Below are 25,117 nucleotides of genomic sequence, written 5' to 3'. Positions count from 1 at the left end.
AGTCTCTCTCGTTCAAGGTCCGTTCACGGGTGGTCTCCAGGTGGAAGGAGAGAAGGAACTGTGCGTGGCCATTTTCAAGGAGATCGCAGGAAGGCATCTCCCCACCAACGTCTGCAAAGTTGACGAATACACCAAATTAGTTCAGTACCTCCATAATGTAAAGCCAGTAAAGTCACTTCTGTGCTGAGTTTACAGCCAAGTGTCCAGGTGATCATTAGTCATCAGGGATTAAGGATGGGAACGATCCTGAATCTGAAGGGGTGTTGCCCTCTGAGTCCAACCTTGAACTAGGGTTTAGTAAAGGCTCACAGTCTCTAAAGCCCCTTTCCTTGTCTTGCTTTCTTGCTGAGCGTTCATGTTGGCTTCTCTTTCATTAAGATGATGAGGCCAATAGTGGGAATGAAGAGGACAGTCCCCTGGCAGATGATCCTGAGAACGTGAAACAATATGAGACATTACTGGAGGCATTTGAAGGTAATGCTTTCCAGAGATGTGGCAAGGCAGAGGCCTATGAGAGCCAGCACGTGTCAGAAACATACCAGAGGGACCTCCTTGGGGAGAGAGAGGATGACAGCATTCATCTAGGAAAGGCACTTGAGGGCCTCCACAGCATCATTCTCCACCCAGAAGATGCTATAGGAGACGATCAGTATGGATACAGTGAGTGTGAGGAACTTGTCAATCAGTCATCAAATCCTCAGCAGCGTGAGCCATCCCAGACAGAGAAACCCCACAAACGTCCCAAATGTAACACAGGCTTCAGGTGGTGCTCTGATTTAATTAAACACCATAGAACGCACATGGGTGAGAAGACCTTCGTATGCAGTGACCGTGGGGAAAACTGCAGGGTGAGCTCCCACCTTATCTCCCACAGAAGAATACACGCAGGAGAAAGCCCCTACCCTTGTCTCGAATGTAGGAAAAGCTTCAGCTGAAACTCTCACCTTAGAAATCACCGGAGAGCCCACACTGGCGAGAGGCCCTTCAACTGCATGCAGTGTGGAGAAGGCTTCAGTGATTTCTCAATGCTCGCCCAGCACCAGCGAACCCACACGGGTGAGAAGCCCTGCGTGTGTGCCCAATGTGGGAAGTGCTTCAGAGTGCTCACGCCAACAGACACCAGTGAGTCCACACAGGAGAAACACCCTTTATGTGTCCTGAGCGTGGGAAGTGCTTCCAAAACAAGACACACCTCAAGCAGCACCGTGAACTTCACCTGAAATAGACAGGAGGGCAGCATTTCCCTTGGGTCTATGAGCATTGGTGCCTTGCCTTTAAAAAAAATATTATTCAATTATAAATGCTATGGTGTGATTGAAAGAAGGAAGAAATGACTAAGGGGAGGAGAGGGTCTCTGTCACAGTACAAGTAGGTTGCTGATGAGGTGGGAAGGGGGTGACAGGGTAGGGGCAGAAGTGGGAATAAGCTTCCTGTCAGCAGGAATGGCTTGTCCTGGGGATTGAAGGAAGGGATGTGGTAACAAGAAATAGGGAGGAAGTTCAGCGAAGGAGGAATCTGGTGCTTAGAAATCTGAATGTTGGGAGCATGGCCCTTGGAGAGATGAAAAGATCCCACCGCCTCACTGAGAAGGCAAAAATGACAAAGCCGGCTCCGGCAACGGGAGCCTGCATTCAGGAAATGAGTCACTTACTGAAGCGGGGAAGAAAAGTTGTCCTTTATTCTCTCTGGCAGCGTCTGTAGGTATTTTAGGAACTCTGTTAAACCTGGGCAAAGATGTCCCATTTTTCTGGTACGCGTTGTAATAGTCGAGCTCTTTGATGTGTTAAATGCCTTCTCCTATTAAACAGCAGCTCTGCTTCTGTTGTTCTCCCCCTTCCTTTCCTGCTCTAGTTCCGTGTGCCAGGATTGTCCATTTTACCACTTCAGTGACGGAGCAGCCATGGCTGCACCCACCATCGGTCTCACTGGACATTAGGATTAAATCCCGCTAGCCTAGAAAAATAATGGGTATTACTGTTTGTTGAACACCTTTTCGCTTTTCTGAGCAGGGTTTGATAACCATCTTCAGCGGTATTTTGTCTTACGCATCCTGAGAGCCTTATTCAACCCCGGAGGCAACTGAGGTAACGGTGTATATGTAAATATACGGAGCTGATTTGTAGCTTTACTAGCAGCACTCAGAGGGCTGTGAATTTTATGTATTTGGGAGTCTTTTGGAGGCTTACGGCCAGCTCAGAGCCTTCTGCCTAGGAACAGAGTGCAAGTGGGCAACTGGAAGGGTGGGGAGTATGAATGGTGGTGACTGGAGGGGAACAGACTGCAAAGAGAGGGGCCCGGAGGGGAGCGGAAATAGGACTGGAGGGAACTGAACAGAGTATGTGCAGAGGGGAATGGAAAGGAACCATCCAGTGAGAAAAAAAGCCAACAGAGACTGGAGGGGAAAAGAACGTGAATGGTGAGGCTCAAGGGGAAGGCGGCATGAACAGAGGGGCTGCAGCTAAACAGATTTTCACCAGAGAGGTCTAGAGAGAATGAGAACATGAAGGCCCAGGCCCACTCCCTTCCCTGTGCATCGTGTCTCCAACCACGAGAGAAGAGGCCTCGGCTGCCCTCGGCCAGTTTTGCAGATCCTCGTACCTAACCTTCCACAGAAGTTCGCTAGCTGCAAACTCCTCGGTTCTCCGCAGACAGCCAAATGGCACGCCTGAGCTTCTGAGGTCTCAGCTGTCCCCTGCTCTGCCTGCCCTCAAGGCATCTGGCTTTTGCTCTCTCCCCTGGGGTAACAAAGCTTTTTGGGATGGATCACACTGAGACACCCCTCTCCCTGGCTGCTGCCTCCCTCCTCGCCTCTGTTCAAAGAGTGGGGAGATCCAGGGCACCTCCGTTCTGAAGCCCAAGGAGGACAGTAGGCTGTGGGGTTTAGAGCAGGGGTGCAAGACCCTGGAGGTTTGAGTTCTGGTGGTGGTAGGGCAGTGAGGAAAAGGGGCTCAGAGAGAAAACTGGGGGGGGTTGGACACTTGGGGGCCCAGGGAAGGCAGCTGGGCCTTGGGGATAGAGCAAACCCCACTCTTCTACGTTCCTGGTTTCCCTCCACCCCTGAGCTGCCCCGGGTTTTTGGACAGCAAGACGCTGGTTTGCCTGGGACAAGGTGCGGAGCCCATCTTCCTTGACTTGTGAGATCGTGAAAGATGCATGAACTGAGGGGACTGGCAGGGAGCAGAGCTCAGCAGGAGGAGAGGGGAGTGGAAAAGGGCACCAATGGAGGGATCTAGAGGGGAGCATAGTGAGTACAGAGGGGGACAGAGGGGTAAGTGCAAACACAAGTGCTGGAAGGGCAAAGGAGCATGCACAGAGGGGACTGAAGGGGAACAGAGGGCAAAGGAATGGGATGGGAGGGGAATGGAGCTCAACAGGAGCTGGAGCTCAATCTGGAAATGAACAAAGCGCGTATGGAGGGATCTGGAGGTGCAATTATTAGTGTAAAGCCATGACTATTAACAGCACCAGTAGGTAAGACATGACCCCCGTCTGCAAGTTGCACCTGGAGTCCTTTCTTCATGGCAAATCCTTCCTTCATGGGCAAGTCATTCTCACCAAGAACTATTCTGCAGTTCAGAGTCCTGTTGGGCAGCGAATAGACTTGGTTTTAGCAATCTTTTAGAAAGAAATTTTAGGGCCTACCAACGAAATTGAGCAGCCGAAAAGTGGTCTGTATTTAGACACTGAGAGTTAGACGTTTGAAGGGGGCACAGCAGCAAGGCAGAAGCACGGTGACTGTTTCTCACACCTGTGTGCCTGGTGCAGTTGGTAGCAGCTGGATATGGGGTGCCTAACTGCTGCCATTGGTAATGAGTGGCTGACTGATGTGGGATTGATTTGACCTCATTTTAGTCAATTCTGAGGCCTGGGTTTAAGCAAAACTGGAAAACCAAACATACAGTTGGGCTAATTGCAAAGCGAAGCTGATCCTTCCAGTGCTGCCTGTGAGCACCATCTTAAACTATATTTTATTGGCTCCCTTACAATCACCTGCCTTATAAAATATTTCGTTTAAAAACGAGGTTGGCCAAATCAAGTCCAGACCATATCAACTACTAAAAACATGTAGCGAGGGCTCCCCAAATTACTCTCCATTTGTCTGTGATGCACACCAGATTTGTGCCTCCAGTGGTTCCATGCCACCACGTTGCTAGTCCTTTGGTCACTGTCAGCAGCTTGCTTCAAAATGCTCTACAGTGTCGCAAATGATGGTTTAGACCGCTTAAAGAATCACCATCTAGGCTATTGGCAAAAGCAGTTTTAATAGAAGTTTATAAAAATGCGACTTAACAGAATTTGATGGCAAGGTTCACTCTACTACTTACTAAAACATACAAAGGAAAATCAAACTAGAATCAACTCAGAATGATTTATATCTAGAAAGAGCGAGCGAGAGCAGAGAAATGAAAGGGGTAAAGAATAGGGAAGACCCTCCCGTTGAGTCACGAGGTTCAGAATGGACTCCCTTACTTCCTAAACTTCTCAAAGAGGAGTTTAGGAGTGGCTGAATCCAGACTTAGTCTCAGACTTGGTCAATGGTTCATGTCTACAGGAAAAGAGAGGGTACAAGGAATAGAGAAATCCTCCCGTTGAGTCATGAGGTTCGGAGTAGACCCCCTTGCTTTCTAAACTCCTTCTCAGAGAGGAGTCTAGGTGTGGCTAGGTCTAATCCTAGTCCCAGACTTGGTCAATGGGTTTTATCTAAAGGATCATGTGTATTTAGCAGCAATTTGAGGTTCATTCACGGTTTGAGGTAAATCATAGGAGTTTAGCAGCACTTATCCATGGATTAGTTTTAAGATTTACAAAGCTAGCTAATCACAACAATAGCTTGATTACAGATGATTCACACATGCATACACACAGATATAAAGCTATGGAGATAGATATAGAGATATATATACACACACAGGTACACCTGTTAAAAATTCCCCTCGAGTTCTGTGAAAATGCTCACTTCAAATATCTCAGCATTTCTCAACGGGCCAGAATTGAGTCTCGGGGAGGAGAGGGTTTTAGCCTAGGTCCCATCGCCGGCTCAGCGTGGTCCTCCAAAATTTCACAAACTGGAGAGTTTGTGAAACTCTGAGAGGTGTCCCACTCAGAGGGAGATGCTGGTCGCAGCCCACTGCGTTCCAGGAGAGCTCAAAACGTCTCACTTGGGACGGTTGTTTATAGGTTTATGAGATGATTGGCTTTAGACGTTAGAAAAATGATGGAATTTCAGTAACCATGGTGTCGTTCCACTTGGGTTATGATCCTGATAAAGAGTGGTCCAGGGCTGCTAGGGAATGATGGACCATCCCATTCTTCTTGCTCTTGTTACCCACCTTGGTCAGGTAACAGGAGAGTGCCTGGTATGGTCAGTGCTGTTCCCTGCCTTAGCCATACCAGAGTTCCTGGTATGGTCAAGGGACGCTTAACTGCCCAACTCATTGCACAAGGCCAAGGCCTAGCTGGAATTCCTGAGATCGTAGAGCGGCCCACGGGCAGGCGGGAGGGGGAGGAATGCACCACCACATATAGTTAACAGAAAAATGGGAAACTGGCTCAGTGAGCAGCTGTGACAGTGAAAGGTGCTTCAGGCACAGGTTTCTCGCCCCGGTGTTGAGCCAAAGACAAGAAAACAGCATGTGCCCAAGCGGCCCCTTTGTGTGGATCTGCAGCGCATGCTGAAACGCTGGAGCGGCTGAGACATAAGCACATGGGTCTGTTCTGTCGACTTTGCTCCTGGGCAAAGGGGTGGGACAGGACCTTTGTAAACTGCTGCCGTAAGATCAATTGGACCAAATCAAACTATCTTTATTTTTTTAACGTGATACTGAGGCATGAGAGTCTCCTAGTAGGGGATATACAGCTGGTTTGCAATCCTCACTCTGATGTGCTGCTTGTCTGCCGTGAGCAAACTCAAATGCATTAAGTAATGTCTTTTTTCTGTTTTTAAATTCCAGTGCACGCATCAGTTTACTTGGAGCAGATTCTATCCGGGAGGTTGCAAGTCCAAATTTCATTTTCAAATCCCTTATTCTTTAAGGTTGCTGCAAACCTCCTCACTCTCCATCAGTCTCTAGAGGAGTTATCAGCATATAGCGTAGCAGGGGATGGGTCTCCTTCAGCGTGGGATAGATCTGTGTGCCTACCAATAAAGGAGGAACTCTGATGGAGATGTTAAGAGTAGTGCTTGCTTAGTGGAGAACTGTAGAGATGTTGACATGGTTATCTGTGAAACGATGGCATTCAAACCACATCCACAGTAATAGTTTGCTGAGTGTTTACAAAGCCTTCAATGGGAGCCTGGAAAACTTACTTCTGTGTCCCTAGAATATGACTGGAAGTTCTGGAGGCTGATATTCAACTGCTTTGGATCTCACATACTTAACATAAGATGTTACTAAAGAAAATGGTAATATTTGCAGTGGGACTATCTAATGTCTTGGGCACTGAATAATTAATCTCAACACAGACTTCAAGCTGCCAGCGTCTCTGGAAATGTGATTTGTTTACATTAGTACTGAGTCAGGTAAAATGTTTCTGTTCACACCATGCTGAACAGAACAGAGACACTCCCACCTTTTAGAGCTGTTTTCAGCAAGTCAGCTGTATGTTTAAGAAGCAAACACTGGATCACATCTATTTGTTCAGACAAGTTCTACATTTTTGGCCTGAAAGTCAAGTTACACATTCTGCAGAAACTCATATGGCCATCAGAAGAGCACAGGGACAGCACATGTGCATCTATCAGCTGAAGTTAGCCTTTGTTCCCAGCTGAAACCTGGAAACAGCATGATTTTTTTCAGCACTGCTTATTTTTCCTCAGTATTCACAAATGTCTTGAATTTGCAATGGAAACCCTTCAGTGACCAGGGCTGTCCTGCAATATTTTTCTCCTTTTCGTCTTGTTGAAGCTGTTGTTCTGCTGGGCAGCCATCAGATTTATTGCAAAATTGGTAACTGGGAAAATGAGAATGGATGAGGAAGTCTTCACCTGACCAAATGTCCCCCTTCTCTCCCTCCACACATTGTCCTAACTAAAACTGTGCTGCACTTACCGTGTGCTTTTGGCTTCACAACACTTGCAGCGCCCAAATTTGCTCTCAAGTTTGACTGTCAGGTGAATGGCACATGAAACTGGACAACGCTCTTGAAAAAGTGAGCAAGATTTGTGACAGCTTTTGCAGTCGGGTGGCTTCTACCTGCTGCGTGTTTGGTAAGGCTGGCAAGAGCTGAGTGAGTAGGGTATAGCTGAGTAGTACATGTTTGTGAAGTGTGATCACAGTTCTAGGACGAACTGTGCTTTGCAAAAGTCTTAAAGGTGGCATGGAGGGAAAGGAAGGGCTGATGTGTTCACACCGTGGACTGTGTGGAGTCTTACTGAAATAGTGTCTTTGTGCTGCCCGAGATGTAGAAGTGGATGTGGGCTATACAGTAAAGCTACCCTGACCAGCCTGTACTCAACAAACAAATGAATATTTCACTTTTATTTATTCTGGGTTGGGGCAGGGAGGGTGGGGGGAATGAGGGGGCTGTTACACAACGTCTTCAATTAAATGCTTTGTAATTATCTGCTGCTGCTGTTCACCCAGCTCTCCTCTGGCTCCTGGCCCTACTTGTTTAGCTGGGTCTCAGCTCCCTTTCAGAATTAGGCAGCCTTGCTTTTCAAATACTCCCTTCTCTGTGGGACCATGGAGGCAATCCATTGACCGGTGCACTGCTTGGCCTCTTCCCACGTGTAGCGGGGCATGTAGCCAAAATCCTTCTGTGCTTTTCCATAAGAGAAGGTGAATGGGGTGTTCAGTAGAGTGACCAGGTGACGGTTGGTGGAGGGGACGTATCTGACAAAGGGCCGGAGCAAGAAGCTCACAATCTCCAGCAGCAGCGAGAAGTAATACAACATTGACAGAGGCATGGGGAGCCGGGGCTCGATTCCAAACCCCAGGTCCTTGGTCAGCTCGTAATTTAGATCTGCATAGCTCATATGAGGAGTGTCATCGGAGATGTAGTAGAACCGGCCTCTGACGTGCTTGGCTTTCTGCGGGACCCGCAAGGCTTTGGCTGCCTGCACATGTGCCCAGGCGATGTTCCCCACGTAGACAGGGTTCACCAAAGCTTCCTTCCTGGAGAAGCGTAGGTAGACGTTTTTGTTCAACAGACACTTGTCCAGATGACCTTGAAGAAATGGGCATCCTTCTCCAAAAATGTACATGGGTCTCAGGGCACAAGTCATCAGCATGCCCCCATCCTTTAACGCCTGGCCATCTGCTTTCAGCACAGAATCCTCTGCCAGTCTCTTACTCTGGGCATAAGGAAATTTTGATACACTCTCATAAGGTGTATCTTCATCACCATTGAAAACTGGGTCACCTTTCCAGTTTGGGCCTGTCACTTCTATGGTGCTGGTATATATGAAGTGCTGGACGTTACAGCGGACACATGCCTCCAGCAGTAGCTGAGTACCTTCAAAAGAGAAACATGCAAGTCAGTCTAGAGCTCTCCAAGCAGGGAAAAGTGGGATTTTTAGATCAGAAATAGCATCTCTGGCCTGAGCTTGGCCAGATCTCCCCTCTCTGCAGCTGGAAGAATCCTGTCCTGAACTGGGCAGCGTGTTCAGTGAAACCGAACCTGCTCTGAATCTGTATTTAAGTGGTATCAGTGCACCTGCTGGAGTTAAACAAGGATGAACACTCGGTCTTAATTGCATGTTGTGGGGTTTTTTTATGCTGAGTCAAATTTTGCTCTTGCTTAGGTTAGCATGGATGCTGACCACAGATTCAGGGGCTTGTGCCTGTTGGTTGGATTGACTTGGCTTAAGGCAGAGAACCTTCAGAAGCTGCCCCTCTCATTAGGTACCATCCATCCTGTATGCTGAAGCCTCTGTTTTCCAGGCTGAGGATGCTCTTGGGTGGTTTGCTAAGCAAGGACAGAATTAATGTGGGACCTGAAGGTTTGCTCCAAAATCAGCTTCACCCAGTGGGAGTCTATTCACCATTCAATTGGCTTCAGAGGAGGGCTTGAAGAGAAAGATCTTATGTCAGAACAGCGCACGATACCATGTAGTCAAAGATCACAGAGTAAAGTGCAGTGAGCAAAGTGATGCTTGTGTATGTATGCCTCCTTTTTTGGCATATGCTGGATTTTACTTGCAGTAATACAGGTTTTTTCACTTTTAAAATCCTATTATAATGCTTTCATAAAGGAGAGCAGAGGTAAACTGGTGAGTTCAAGGTCCTTCAAGTAGCTAAGTGGGTTAAGCTAGAAAAGCACCTTCCAGGGGAAAATAAATATTTTAATAAATTGGGTTGTTTGAATTGCAAGTAGACTCTTTCTTCTGAGATTTGTGGCAAAAATTGCCTTGTTTGTTGTGCATGGTGTAATGAGAGAGATTATGTGTGAAAGGGCCAGTGATGTTGGAACAGAAGGTGCAGCTCAAAGACTTTTGAAAATGTTTTTGGCAATGGAACATTAAACCAAAATGATTTATATGATATCAGAAGGGTGTGGCCTAAAATCTAGGGGATAAAATCAAACACTAGCAGTGAGGCACATAACTGATCTAACAAGTCTGCTCAGTCTGTTACAACAACTAAGGGCAGCACAATGCAGAGCAGGCTAGTGTTGCTAAAGAGAATATAATGAATAAAAGAGGTTCAGAGGACCAAGGAATATTGGCAGCAAAATACAGACCCATTAATGAGTGAAAAATGGGAAGAATTCTTGAACTGAATATTGTTAGGGCACCAAAATTCCTTTTTTCAAGCTTGAACAAGAAAAAGAAAAAAGTTGAAAAAAATTGAAATAAATAAATCTGGATAAGGCCTTAAGAAACACTAAAGAAGCGCAAAGGAAATAAATTCAGCCAGGAATAAATTAACGTGAAAAGTGAGTTCATGCAAGTCACTACGTTTAGGTGACACACAAGCCAGGGTCATCTGGAAAACGAATTAATTAATAAAATTTATTATTTTAAAAATTAATAGCTGAATTCCTGCCATCAATGCTGTTTAGAAAGTGAGGGAAAGTAATAAAGTGCAGAAGGGCTAGACAAAAATCAAATGAGATAGCAAGTTTTTAAAAAAGCAAACATAAAATTATCTTGACAGTCGGTATCTGTTCAAGATCAATTTCGCCCAAACAAAATGTGGTTTCTTTGCAAATCAAAGTTGTGTGTAAAAAGTGAAAAGGTTCTTACAGTAATGGGAATTTGTGCATCTCTCACACAGCGTGTAGCAAAGTAAATCTTCCATAGAGCAGATCTTCAAGTTTTGCTTTTACACAAAGCCCTTCTGGCTGAGGATCTGATTCACAGAGGGTACTTTTGTTTGGATTATATTTAATTATTTTCTTAATTCCCTTCCTCCTAAAAGTTTGTTCCCCTTCCCTTCCTAAAAAGATATTTTTGCCCTGAGGCATTGTGTGGTGCGTGAGTCAGGGGAAAGCCCTGCATCACCGTTTGTGAACATCCACGTCTGATTCCTTGACACATCTGTATTATAGAAATTCTGTTTTCTAGGAGAAAAGAAACTTCCATCCTGCAAGTCTATGAAGTACGGAGCAGTGTCTTGGCTGGTCAGAGAGCCAGAAGAGCATCAGAATGGACATGGAGGGAAACAAGGAAGAGGACTGCAGTATTTACTGACTAACCTCGGGGTCAGTTTACTCTAGGAGCAGGACTGCCGTGTGCTTTCATTCTACCACATATTATCAGCTAAGCCGCATGGACTCAGCAGTCTTATTTCACCCACAGGCAGACTCTGCTGGGGGGGATCTGAAAGGTTTATGAAAGCCTTGATACTCTGTGCTTAAGTCTAAACCTGCCAAAAGGAACGATGGAGCAGATGTAAATAAACTCTCTAGCTCTGACTCCAGCTCAGAGCTACAGAATTTTCTCCATTTGGGACATTTTGATATTTGTTTGGGTTTTTGTCATGGTTTTTTTTCCCCATGTTGTGTTGGGTTTTTTTTCCCCACAGCATTCTGCTGTGAAAAGCAGATTGTAGCAGGGGTATGGTCATAAAGAGAGAGCTTTACAAATCCTCTTTCTGAACTACCACCCCTGTATATTTATTTTTCGTACTACCCAATGCAGAGGTTTTACAGGATCTTGCCTTTCTGCTCTTCCCTCCTGGCAGGGACCTAAGAAGCTGCCCGCTGGGATCTAATTTGTGGTCACTGACAATTTGTGGCTTTGACTGAGCAGAAATGAAAGGGTCTGGAAGCTGAACGTACAGGCAATGAGCCAGGCAAAAACAACCAAAAGGCCATCTCACTTTTTTTAAGTTGCATGTAAGAGACAATTTGACTGCAAAGAACACTCTTTTGCTCTGAACACTGGTGTGTGGCCAGTATTTGTAAAAGTGGTGCCTGTAGAAGTATGTTCCTTGTTTTTCTGTGAAGAAGCCCTGTATCTGTGGCAGAGAGGAACAAAGAACCAGGAAAACTATTCCCATAAATAAGAACATCTTCTCCAAAGCTTCACCAAGGAGCTGAAGCAATGCAGCCAGGGAGGTCAGCGTGCATGCAGGTTAGGCAGTGCCAGTTCTCTGAAAGGCATAGAGGGTTTTTGGGATCACAGGGAGGGGGATGAAGTTGTTCTTTTAGGAAATCTCTTTAAATTTCCTGGCAGCTGATGCCACACGGGCCATTCCTAAGCCAAAAACTTCCCCCTTCATCTGAGCTTTTCATGAAGAACAGGGGCTCCTTAGTAGGAAGGGAGATCCCATCTCCCTTGGGTGTGTTGGGGGGTTTTTAATGATAAGCTCAAGGTGGGGGAGCACCTGCTCCTCTGAACTGCATTCATGCACACAGAGACATAATGGCAAATGGGAAGAAAAAAGGAGAAGAGGAGGAAGAAAAAGAATAGGAAGCAGAGAGCTACAGGATCTGGGATGCTAGCAGTGCAAATTTGCCGTAATTGCAGCTAATGCCTGCCGTGTTTGTAAAAACTGAAAAATGTACGCAGGCAGGGATGCTACATGGGGAGGGAGAATAAGAACCGGTTTTCTCAGATGCACGTTGGGCTTTCAGGGGTAAACTGCTTCCAGAAAGGTCCCCTGGGATTATGGCCAACCCCACTGAAGGCAGAGCCTGTGCGGATCTCAGTATGGGCATACGGGAGCGCCAACAAGAGTGACTGACCCTGCAGTGCCCTGCAGCAGAAGGCGGCTGCATGCGGGGTGCGGAGAGGGCGGGAGCTGCACAGGTCTGCACACAGGCACGCTTTGCGCTCACAGCTGTGGCGGTGCCAGGTGCAGAGCAACCCGGCTAATCGGGCTCAAAAAGACAGGTCAGGTGCTGCCTTTCCTGAGCAGATGATGCTCAGGATGTCGTCGACGTGGGTTTGAGAAGGGTGCTTCACCCGCTCACCTGTTACGTTGACTTCCCAGAGCAGCTGCTTCTCTACGAGGCCCAAGGTGTCAATGATGGAAGCCGTGTGGATGACGAGGGAGACCCCCTGACAGGCACGGTGCAGGAATGTCACATCTCGGATGTCCCCTTCCAGGATTTTCACCTCGGTCTTGCTCTGGGACTCTGCAAGGGCAGGAGAAAACGAAGCAGAAGACCTTGCCGGCACCCTAAGAAGGGCACTGAAAGGGGTGGTGAAGGGCTGTGTGGATGCTGACGCTGCGCCTGGGAGGTGCTGACTGCCCGGGCGCGGGAGCGTTATTTTAAGGCTGGCAAAACAGAAGGCGTTTTCCAGCGGCTATATTGTCAAGGGCTAATTACAGTGCTATAGAAGCCTGTGTTGCATTACCTACCGTATTGTTGGAGCCAATACTCAATATGTTTCTTTCCTTTTTTATTTTTTAAAGAGAAATCTTTCCCACCGCTAGCAAGGCCCTGAAGCTTCCTTCAGGTGTGACTACTTTAAAGTTGATGGGGGAGTAACTTTAGCTGTGCATGTTCTGGTGACTGGCTATCTATAAAAGTGTTAACCCAAGTATACCGAACAGCCAGGCACTGCATGCTCCTGTCTTTAAGGTGATGAATGATCTCTCTCCACGCATGGCATGTGTGCACGGAGCTGTGTTCGCACCTATTTTCTGCCCCTTGACCTTGCCCGTGTTGCAGCTCTTCTAATACATTACTTACAGTTCTGGCACGTCTTTTTTACGTACCTCGGCCAGGACTTACTGTGCCTCTTCTAACTCCAGCTCTGGCTCCCTTTCAGCATCTGGGCTGTGGGGTCATTTTTTGCATGCACATCTTTTTGGTCCAGTTCTGCACTCTCAAGGCTGCTCTCCTGAGCTACCTCAGCCCTGACTCCTGCTTTTTAAGCCCCCTCCCTCCCCAGCAGCTAATGTGTGTGACCCTGGTGCAGTCCCAGGTCTCTTCTCCTAAGTTTTGCTGGGCAGAAGCATCCTTCTATACAGCCCAGAACTACACTAACAAAATTGAGACAGCACAGGCTGATCACCTGGATAAATTTATAGTCCGAGGTGACACTGCTCTCCTGGCTGCAGCTATGCCAAGGGAGAGGACTTTCTCAGCATGACTTACAGCTTTACCTCTGTAGCATGCTAGAATGTAATCCTGTATTAATTTAACAACTATTCTGATGCAACAGGCTTGAGGGGTGGGTTTTTTCATCACAGTCAGTTGGTCTGAGATGTGAAATTTGTGACACATTTACAAAAGTGTTACTACATCTACAGTTACTGCCCTCCCAGCACAGTCTCTGCCGCATGCTCTCTTATGCTCTGTTACTTTACAGAGTGCATTCATTTCCCAGGGCTCTGTTTCCAGCAGGTTTACACTGACCTCTACTTGTACGGTTGCAAAAGTGTCAGTCTATGGGGCTAGGCTTTTTGTTAAGCACCTGGAGTTAGATTTGCTCTAATAAACATTAGTCTTTGTACAGCCCTTAGGTTGATGTTCGCCGTGAGTAAGGCTTTGTGGGGTTGCAATAATCCAAAGGACTGAAATACATGGTTTTCACCACGTAGATTCTGCCATGTGGTCCCTTCAGAGTGATCACTGTGCCTGGGCAGGAGTTAGAAAAATGGAAGTTTTTACACATGCAAATCAAAGCTTTCGGGAAAATTACAAAAGAAACCTGTCCCTTTTAAAGCTGATCCCACTGGGAAAGCTGCTTCTACTTCACCAATGGTTTCTGTGTCCTCTGAGCTGTAAGCAATGCTCCCTGCTTGCTACAGGGTAGTTTTTGCTTGGAAGTGCAATGCCTACGCAATAAAATTCAGTGTCCTGTTGTGAGCAGTGTCTGACTCAGCAATCCAGTCAGACTCTTTGCCCTAAACTGTCTTTCTCTTTTCTGTGTGTTGTTTAAAGTTCAAGCAAACAGCAATGTCTGTGGGACTTAGCTTGAATTCCTTAGTGCTCTTTTATAGAGGTCCGAACAGCTGTGGGGTGGATGGTGGGGAAAGGCACTCCTCATGAGAGATCTCCACTTTCCTGGTTAACTGGATGGTTCATTAAAATGGTCTACTTTGTGTATTCATAGGAGAAAACTAAAAACTGCATCTTACTTTTGTTTGTAAAGGGTAAAACAATTTATTGGCTTCTTTGGCCCAGGGAAGCTGAAATGTTTATTCTGTTCCCATTTCAGCTAGTGCGAGGTTCTGCTGCTACTCTGCCTTTCTGTTTTGAATGCAGTGATAAAGGCAAATGAACCTCTGCAATGTTGAGCAAAAAGCCAGGAGGAAGTTTCCCAGAGCAGGAATTTTCCCCCAGCAAAAGTCCTGGGAAAAATACCACATTCCTTTGCCCTCTACTGCCCGTCTACTTTGGAGCAGTAGTGGGTTAGCAGTGCAAAACCACTCAATGCTCAAGCATCACGCAATCTATAAATGTCTGTCTCTGACAAAGGACATGAAATGAGGGTTCGGGGGGAGAGGGGGAGAAGTACAGAGGGATGGGACAAGAGGGAATCAATGCTTTGAAACAGTGAGAAAACCTCTTGAGAACAACCTAGGAGTTTCCAGCTTTTCCAGAAGTGCCAGCGCAATAGTGAAGAAAAAAACAGAATTGCATAAGTGGAAGTACAGGAAAGGCAGAAAGATCAATTTGAAGTGGAGATGGGAGGTAGGAAACCGAAGGCACCAAACTACCGTGTTCAACGTGGCGTTCATTCTCAACCACACAGTGTAACTGGGTAGACTCCAGCTGACAGCACTTGACATCGATTGGATCATCCTGGACTCCCCAGGGCTATGGAAGACCTCAAATGCCACTGTTTTACGCAGGCTGGGTGCAATGGTCAGTGTCTCAGCGGGAAAGTTGTTTGAACAAAAGAGGAGAGTCCCTGAGTGTCTCTTGGCACAAAGAGCTGTAACTTGCACATACTCCTCTGTCTTAACTACCCACAGCCCTGACCCTGCAAAGATACTGCAAGTAAAAGGTGCTCAAGAGCTTAGTGAGAAAAAACCCCACTCAGCTCCGCTCCTGGCTATTCAAGCAATCCAAACAACATATGCTAGCAAGTAAAAGTCCCTCCGGTAAAAATAATGCAGGTCAGAAGACTCCAGCCCCACAGTTTTTGCAGCAGCCCAGTATTTGGAATAGGAGTCACTGTGCTAGAGAAGGGCTTGAAAGGGAATGGCAGGAAAATATTTCGGGTAGTCCCGAGCACAGGCACTGGCAGGACACTAGAAGAGATGTAGCTATAGAGGCTGATACAGACAGAGGAACTGCCAGTCAAAGGCTGTTCAAACGCATCTGAAATGCCAGCTTGTTGCTCCTACTACCTGTTTGTGGGTAAACAAGCTCTGATAACTGATTTTTCCCTTCCTTTTGTGCTGGTCAGATAGGCAGCAGGAATGTTACAAGAATAGGGGAGGGAGTGTGCAGGCAGCATTCAGTGGAGGAAGGAGGGAGGATAAGGAAATAGGGCATAAAGCTTTCCTGTTAAAAAAGATCAGCAAAACCTTTGCTGCAGCCCAGCCAAGACTGTGCTCACACAAACGGTCGTTTTCACTCCCCAGGAAGCTCCATCAGCCCCGCAAAGCTCTCCTGGCCCGAAGCAGCGCAGGTGCTTCTCTCGCCGCCTTGCTGCATCGGTGCTAAACCACACAGGCTCCCGCTGCTGCAAGCGCTTCAGCCTCTGCTGCAGCCGCAGGTTTTGCCGCGGCGGGAACCGCCTGGAAGTCAGAGCAGGCTGCTGCAAGGCTCAAGGGCGTCTAGAAAATCCTCAGTGAAATGCTGAATGTGATTTAATGAGGAGGAAGTCCCAGTTGTATAAAACCATCCTGGAGTCTTGCGTAATTTGCGCCAGGTTTATGGTACACTGTTACTTTTCCTTGATGGCACTTAAACACTTTATAGAAAGATTGTGGCTCTTTAGCAAATCGTATGGGGATATTCCATAAGAGTTGCCTGTATAGAGGAAGAATAGTCTTGCGCTTAAGATGGGATGGAGGAAAGCATTGTCAAGTAAACGTGACATAGGGACTTAAGAACTTGATTGAATTCAGGTTCCTATGTGCCTTTTTATAGGTGTGCTCAGGATCCCAGGAAATGGGACATTTAAAATATAATACTCTGAGCTGCTTTCCCTGCCACAGACCGTTTCTGACACTGGGCCTATCAATCATTTGTGCTGTCTCTAGTCTGTTCAAGAAGCCAGAGTCCTGGCTTGCCCTCTGCAAATGGGTTCTGTCTCTTCTGTGCATAGCACAAAAGGGTTCTACTCTCCAGGCCATTGCGATAATATTAATAATAACAACAGATTTTTAAGATACCTCATCACAACTCTTAGCCAGAAGATCGCTATTAACCAAATTAATCACAGGCTGAAGAAAACCATTAGCATTTGCACCCACAACTTTGCCACTGCCTTCTAGTCTAGCACATCAGAGCCCAGGACAGTATGCTCTGGGTTACACTGCCTGTGCCCCCAGTATAGCAATGCTTGCATTTTCCTTCCCCCTGAGCAGAAGCGTGAGATTTTTGCGCTAATTCTGCTCCGTGGGTTTTGATGTGATAGAAGTCAGGTTAAAGGCAGCCTGTTCACTGCATAAAGAGTATATAGGTCTCTCTTCCAATCTAGAGAAGCCTCAGGGTCTGGCAAAGAAAACCCTTGCTTTTACATTTGACATGATTTCTGCGCTGGATGGAGAGGGAGGGATAAAGGAAGACTTCCTTGAAATAAAACCTTTATCTACAAAGCTGGTTTGGATGAGAGGTAAAGACTTCCAAGCTATACACGAGACCGCAGCACATATACGTGTAACGCGTAGTCCTCACAACATGGTACTTACTTCCAAATCTCCCGAGTGCTTCATTGCTGAAGGCTTTGTCCAGCAGTCGGATCTCAGCCAGCGCCTCCTCTTCTTCCAGCAGCAAGCGGACAATCCTCTGGCCAAGAAATCCTCCTGCTCCTGTCACCAGACAGCTTACCCCAGCCAGGGACATTGCTCTGGGTTGCTCCTCGGTGGTGAACTGGCTTTCTCTTGTGCTTTGACTGGCCGGTTCACCTCCTGCCTGAGGAAACAAGCACATGACATCAGCCTCTGGAGTCTTTATAAATCAAAGGGTGTTACCGGAGGGAGAGAGTACTGGAAAACAAATTCTAACCCCTACATTAAAGAGTAATTTTTAAAGCTATTTACTTTTGCTAGCTATTCCTATTCAGAAGTAGCCTATGCATTTTTTCCATGCAACAAAAAAAACTATTTACAAATTATTACAAGCTGAAGAAATTAACAAATCTGAAAACACTCAAAATCAACTTCCATGCCAAACAAACCCCACAAAAGTCTGCCCCAATCCTTCGTTCCACCTCTCTAGCACTCAAAAGACTGTGGGGGAGATTTGCCTGTATTTATATACGGCACAGCACCACCTCGGTCCTTTTGCCTCCCCTCCCTCTCACATGCCTCCTTTGCTGCAAACGAATGTGGTGCTTCCACCCCCCCCAAAGAGGAAGGCTCTGAGCGCGGCGTGGCCTGAGCCTAGATGTGGTCCGGCATGCCTAAATCCTGGGAGGGTAAATCCTCATGCTGACAATTCTCTGTGGCTGCACTTGCATGTGTAACACAGTGTTAACAGGAAGGGAGAGGGCGTTAAAATTAAGTGTAAATAGCAGAAGTAGCTGTCTATAACTGTTTGAGAGGTGGACTCTACTGCTGCAGCTTTTTTTGGGTACTGGGCTCCCCGTTATAGCATGGCTTTCTCACTCTCTCTGTGCGAGACTGAAAACTAACCTCTGGGATTTTGTATTTGCTCAGTATCCTTGAGGCATTCGAAGTCATGAAATGGTCTAATGTGCAGACTGGTTAAATAAAAGCTGCAGGAGAGAAAGCTTCACCTCTGAAATACCTGGTGTGTGAGTACCTAGTTAAGATAAGGCTGCTTGTGCCTTTGCAGCGAGCTGGTCCTTACTTTTTTTTTTACATCTCCAAAATACAGGGAAAACGCCCAGGTGTTCCTCCCTAGGGCTTCACTCCAGTCCTAGCAAAACTCTTTTCTAGTGTCAGACCAGGGCAGGGCTTAAGCGAGAAGGAAGTTATAAAGAAGCCCAGCAACACAACTAATTAGGCTGAAATCACTGGAAAGAGGATCACTGATTTCAGGCACAGCTGGTAGGGATCGCTAAAAAAGCTTGACTTGCATTCATGCCACTAGCTCCTAAGCTTCTTTTTATTCTGTGGTCATTAATTTTGTTCATTCATTAAAGGGGGCTCTGGAGAAAAGCTACAGAAGCAGCACCCCCACATTGTTACTTTTTTAGAGCAAAACTGGGCCTGCAAGTGACTGCGGGAAAGCAAAAGCATTTCTGTTTGAGAAGAGTTGCTAGCTGACAAAGTTCTGGCAACTGTTTCAACCACAGCGTCCTTGAAAATCCTTCCTTTACCCCAACAAAGCTTTAAAACAAATGTTATCAGTGCTTCTTTCCTTGGCTTCTCTCAGACAGGACCTTGCCCTTGTATGTTCTTATCAGAAGCTGCTGCAAATTAATTTTGTGCAATGCATGCATTTTTGCAAGGAAAAATAACTGACCAAAGCCTGCTGCCGCAACCAGTGTTGTCTGACAGAGTCCTCCCTTTTTACTTTTAGAAAGGAAATAAAATGCCTTGAAGAGGCATTATAAAAACAGACAATACAACATAGCCTCTTAGGATAGAAAACATTTTCCTACACCAAGCTTACCTATTAGAATGACCAAGTTTAGCAGGGGTAGTGCTTTATATGAGAATATGAATGCTGCCTAGGGGACTGAGAGGGAGATTTAGTGCTGCTGTGCTTTTGTCCTCTTAGGTGCTACTGGGCCAAATGCTTGGCTTAGTTTGAGGGAATTTTATACATCATTACATAGCAGCCTTCATTTGAATTAGTGGTCAAGCATTGGAACAGGCTGCCCAGGGAGGTGGTGGAGTCACCATCACTGGAGGTGTTCAAGGAACGTGTGGACGTGGCACTGTGGGACATGGTTTAGTGGGCATGGTGGTGTTGGGTTGATGGCTGGACTTGATGATCTTACAGGTCTTTTCCAACCTTTGTGATTGTGTTCTGTGAACTGACACCTGTGGCTGTCAGGGATCAGACAGCAGCAGTTTGCTCACTTTAGGTGCGGACCTGCTGGTGCTTCCTGCGGTCTCACCTAGAGACAGCTTCACCTTCTGTTTCTTCTGGAAACTGCTGTGTGGGGTTGCTGGGTGGCACGGCAGCTCCTCTCTGCTGCAAGCGAGACTGGCTCTGGTGTTTCCTGAAGGACACGGAGGCAGATGCTGGAATGGGCTGGACATCCCAGAATGATGTCAATGAGCAACGAGGCCAGAGGACACCAGACCTCTGACCGCCAGGAACAGCTTGAAGAAATTCAAAGCTATAGCATGGGTCTGGGATTTGCAGACTAAAACAATTCAGCAGCATCTAAAAAGTTTACCAACTCTGTGTTGGTGGCAGACACCAACGAAGTGTCAAGGCATAGTCTTATTTTTAACTATTTTGTCTTCTTCTCCTTGACTGTGTCATAAAACAAGGCTTCACAATATGATATTTTGCTGATGTACGCAGAGGTGGATGGTAGAACGGGCTGCATGCCTAAGAAAATCAGAGCTTGCAAATTTTGGCTTGTGTTGGAGAATTGCTACATGTGGACTAAGTGCATAGCTTAGTACATGTGCCATCCACTATGTCCCATCACACCCGTGTCCCTAATCTGCTGGTCCAGGAACAGTGTTGATCCTCCAGCTCTATTGGTGCTTACTGTGACAGAGACTCTTCGGGGCAACGGCTGGCCGGTGTTAGGAGAACACATTTTCTTAGCCTTGTCACAAGGAGAAAAAGGGATTGGGGGGTTGTAGCGGAGATTAGGAGACAACAAGAGAGAAATAGGGAAAGGAAAATTCCCAGCAGCATTGAGAACAAACTGAATCATGGCACTGGAATGAATAAATACAATAACATTGCAGAGCAGGGAAGTTTTAGGTAAGATAAAATACACTGTTACAGAAGGCAATGCTGTTTAATTGTGCAATCAGGCAAAATAAGCTATCATCTGTGAGTAAGAAGAGAACAGATCCTTTTGTCCAGAAAAGAAATCTGGTTTAGGAAAGAAGTTCCTGGAGTCTTTCCTAAACTCAGACTGATGAGAACTGAAGCAGAGAAAAGCAAAGACATGCTCATTATTTCAACTGGACCTTTTGCTGTCTAAACATAGAGCAATTGTGACCAAAAAGCCACAAAAAATCCATGTGCTTCTCATGTGAAAAATTAATGTGTTTCTTACCATCATATGCCCATAAGCTCAAAATGCCTACATGCTGGCAGCACTGGGAAAGAGGGTGTACTTTGACATGTAGATTTACTCAAGGAAAGCTTCTCCCCTTTGGGGTGGGAGGCACTGTTCCCCCCCTGGAATCATTTTCCTCTATCTTCTGGTTACACATTGACAAGAGGCAACAAGACTTAAATAATCAACTCTTGGACAGCTGTGCTAAATCAAACTGAATAAAGACAACTCCTCATGGTGGGGAACAGTTTTAAGATACTTTAACCAAGGTATGAAGATAACCACCTTAAAAGGCCTCAATGTTTCTGTGTATTCAAACCTGACAAAGAAAATATCTCCCATTTCAGTAGTACCAAAATTCTTTTGGTAGAAAGGAGAAAGTGATTGTAAACTTCTATTACATGATCTTCAAGATCAGAAAGAGTTACTTGTAGTATTCTTCGCTATATTAGACAGGCATATGAGTTGGGCGATTAACTAGAAACAAACATTTAATCTCATTTTCCCTTTAGTTTTATGTAGAATTGTGTTTCCTCGGCTGAAATGGATGAGTGAATTATATATTTAAAGGCCATAGAAATTTGCACCATATGCCAAAGGAAAGTGTTTATATTTTGTAGATAAACGATCCTTGTAAATAGACTGATTCCCTGTCCCTGCTACATCCTCCAGGGATGCTGGGAGACAGCAGGGTTTGATTAGCCCTTAACCCACACGTTTACAATCTTTTTGGGCATAATTATTTTTGAAGATCTGACCTTGCTTGAATTTCCATCAGAGATATTCACAACAATCACATACAGAAAGCAGGACAGAGTGTAGAAAGGGGGCATGAGACTTTGGTATGCATTGGCACAGGCTTAATCCAGATCGTAGAAAACTTCCGAAGTCTTGGAAGAGTTGTAGGATGGGCTTGTTCAATAGACTCGCAGCCTGGTCGAACCCTGTGAGCTCTTCTTTTAAGCTCACTCACCAAATAGCTTTCTTTTTCCCTCAGAACATGCTTTCTGCAGCCTCTTTCACAAAGATATAGGTGCTGTCTCTGCAGCTGCATGGTAGTTGATCATGGCAACGCATCGGTGCAGCAGGGTACAGATCTGATGTGCGGCTCTTATTTTATGACTCTGAGATGTCCCCCAACAATTTAGATTGAAAGGAGCCTCTGGAGGTCTCTGACCCAACCTCTTCTCAAAGCAGCATCAGACTAGACAAGGTTGCTCAAGACCTTGCCCAGTCTCCATCTCTACGGGTGGACATTTCACAAACCTTCTGTTGTCTGACCACCCTCTTGGTGAATTTTTTCCCACTAATTTCTAACTGGAATTTTCCTCATTGCAACTTGTGCCCATTGCCTTTCACCCTTCTGCTACGCACGTCTGGAAGTGGGGCTGCATCTTCTCTGTTCCCTCCAACCGCGTCGTAAAAGATAGCGACGTGATCCCCTGCCTACCTTTAGCCTTCTCAGGACTGAGCACACCCCGTTGTCTCAGTTTCTTCGTGCACATCCTTGAAGTCCATCAACGCGTGCGATATGGTGTTATTCCTCAGTCTTATCTGCCAGGCTGTCAGTCTGCGGGCAAGGTTTATTATTACTGGAACAGAGAGGAAGGCCTCCATGTGAAGGCCTCTGGAAGATCACCGCCGACGCTGTTATCTCTGCGAGAAAAGTCAGACCTAAACAGAGCTAACAGGGCACTAGCTTCTCTCTTCTGCCTCCTTAAGGCCAGTTTAAAGTAGGGCTTACGCAGGAGGTGACTTCTTGAAAGCACGGCTCCTCCCGTGCATGCCAGGGACGCGGGGACCAGGACAGCTGCCCGTCACAAAGCAGGCTGCTGGCTCTTTGCCCCAGCAGTAGTGCTTTGCCGCGGGCAGTGGCTCGCCCTTGAAACCTCCGCTGAAGAGCAGCTTTATCACTTGCCCCCAGGATGCATATGCCCGATTTTGTCGTGGTACCCCGTTGGTACTGACCACTGCGGCATGATACTCGCACAGACCTGACCGGGAAAACCTTCCCTTCCCCTTACTCCCGGGGGCACACAGAACTATCCAAGTGTACAGGCATTGCCTCAGTTTTGGAATACGTGCTGCTCTGAAAGGACAGAAGGGGCTGGGAGGATATCCTGTATCATTGTACAGTGTGAAAAATCAGATAGGAAAATGGTATGGCTGTAAAGGGCCAACAGCAAGAGACAGGGTTGGAGAACAAGATATTTCAGCTCTGTGATGCTGCTCGTTCCAAATGCCTGCAGTCCTGCACCCCTACTAACCTTCATTTCACTTGCAAGTGCTCCGTGCCTCTCCAAATCTGGCTCCAGGTGTACTGCACCAGACACCCAGGTCACAGGACTTGCAAATTAGTGGCCTCCACAAACATTTCTGGTTTAAGATGTTTATGCTGTCTTATACAACAAACCAGCTTGATGAAAGGCTGCAAGTTGCCTGGCTACCTTTAGTAGGGTTCACATGTCCGTCAGCTCCACCTGCCCTCCTATCCTCCATCCCCCAACTTCAGTGCCGTGGGAAAAACAGAGACGGTGATCACAAAACAAACCATCGTGCTTATTTTCATGATGTGGCATCGCCTGTCTTTCAGAAGAGCTTTTGATCTCATGGTACCACAGTTGAACCACCTGGAGTACTTATATTTATGTCAAAGAACAGGGCAAGGGGAGAGCATGTTGGCGTTTTTGGATCCCGCGGGGTGAGGCACCAGCTGAGTGGGAGAGGCTTCTGCAGCAGTTCTGGATTCAAGTGTCTTCGCTCCAGCTGAGCCCTGCTTTGCATGACTCAGCCCTTCCCATTCTTGCAGAACCAGAGGACCAACAGAGAGGAGAAAGAAGAAAATAGCTGCGAGGGTACAAGAAAGGGAGCCTTGTGTGCATGGGACAACTGAGAGGTGCACTAAGCAGAGGAGGTGCCCAGCAAGTTGGCACTTCCCTGGCACAAAGAGATGTTCAGCATCCCATTGCTGCCCAGCATCCCTCAGCCATTTCGTGCTGCCCTAAAGTGCCATAAAAGCAATGGCTGTGCCAGTGAGTCTGGCCTTAAAAATTGTTTATAAGAAAACAAGGTTGGGTGTCTTACCAGATATTTTTAAGGTCACATTGTATTTTTAAAGATGAGGCACATCAGCAGTTTTCATGTGTGTACAGTACAGTCCTAGTTTACCTAGCCTCATTTAAAGGACCTGATTAAACCTGAGTAGTTAAATCAGTAAAAATCTTTACGGAGATTCAGCTTATGTCCCATTACACTGGCCCAATTCCCCACTGATTTACACACCACATTTACAACAAAGACCAAAAGTGCACACAGGGGTTTTAGACATTTTAAACAGATGAAATCTGTTTACACCTTTACTTGGACAGCATTATATAAAGATTAAAAAACCAAGTATTCTTAGACTCCTCCTAGGGAGAATAGTTCAGAGTAAATACTCATGCTGCAGCCTATTGACACAGACGAACGCCAAGGGATGTCAGCTCCAAGTAATAAAACATCAACCGATGTCTGCCCTGGCCGCGGGACCCTATCTGCCCCCACCTCCACTCCCCAGTAGCTCCCTCAGCTCTGGGCAGCAGCAAGCTTCCTTGCTCCCCTCTCTGGGCAGCGAGAAGGCAGCTCTGGCATTCCCACCAAAGGTCCATGATGCTGGGAGGCTCGTGCTAGTCAGGGGTAGACAAAAACAATAGCTTCGATGAGGACTGAAATTTTTCCGAAGAAAGGTAACAGGGAAGTGGGGCTGGTGGAGGACAGAGAGGTGATGAAAGGAGGTGGAATGAGGAAGGAAGAGGAAGACTAGATGGTGCAGCTGAAGATTGTGCTACAGAAAAGGAAACATCCAGGTGAAAGAGGACTAGGAGAAAGAAAGCAAGAAAGAGCTCCTAGTTGCTGTTGAGGACCCACCACCACCAGGTGATGGCAGGTGGGTGGCACAGCCAAGGGTGTGCTTCCTCATGGGGAGGCAAGACCCGTGTCTCGGGAAGAAACTTGGACAGGGAAGGGATGAGCACACATTTGTGCCACCTCAGGGAGCGAGGGTTTGCACTGCTCATGCTGGCAGCAGGTGCCTCTGCACCATCTCCTGAGAGCAAAGGCCACGTGCTGCTCAGGTGGTGCCGGCAGCTCCCGCCTGCTCCCTCGGCCAGGTGAAAGAGGACTAGCAAGACCACCACCACCACCATAAAGGGTAGCTGGGGTGCCTGTTAGCTGATGCATCTTGCTTCTGAATCTGCTATGAATACATTCAGGAAAGCCCAGGCTGTGGAAGACATCAGCGGCAACACGTACTGCTTGGGGCGGGAAAGGTGTGTAGCTTGAGCTGCGGTCAGACTTGGTAGGACAACCAAGTAGAAGAAGCAAGGGACGTAGTTTTCCATGTCTGGCTGCCCGATATATCAGAACTTGGGAGTAAGGCTCGACACAGGTAAC

At 46.7% G+C, this 25,117-nt stretch overlaps 1 protein-coding gene across 1 annotated transcript; it reads right to left on the bottom strand.

Annotated features, from left to right (window-relative positions):
- Positions 1-7,639: 7,639 nt before the first annotated feature.
- Positions 7,640-17,767, bottom strand: LOC104255879 (3 beta-hydroxysteroid dehydrogenase/Delta 5-->4-isomerase-like). The gene is made up of 4 exons (XM_059823951.1): positions 17,699-17,767; positions 17,211-17,433; positions 12,361-12,525; positions 7,640-8,454 (listed from the first exon to the last, which is right to left on the bottom strand). The coding sequence occupies exons 2-4, from the start codon at positions 17,362-17,364 to the stop codon at positions 7,640-7,642; spliced, it is 1,134 nt and encodes a 377-aa protein (XP_059679934.1). The 5' UTR covers positions 17,365-17,433; positions 17,699-17,767.
- Positions 17,768-25,117: the final 7,350 nt, after the last annotated feature.

Source organism: Gavia stellata, chromosome 1 (assembly GCF_030936135.1).
Source record: "Gavia stellata isolate bGavSte3 chromosome 1, bGavSte3.hap2, whole genome shotgun sequence".
Taxonomy (NCBI): domain Eukaryota; kingdom Metazoa; phylum Chordata; class Aves; order Gaviiformes; family Gaviidae; genus Gavia; species Gavia stellata.
Note: the sequence above shows the minus strand (reverse complement) of the source record. Positions and strands in the feature narration are given on the sequence as shown.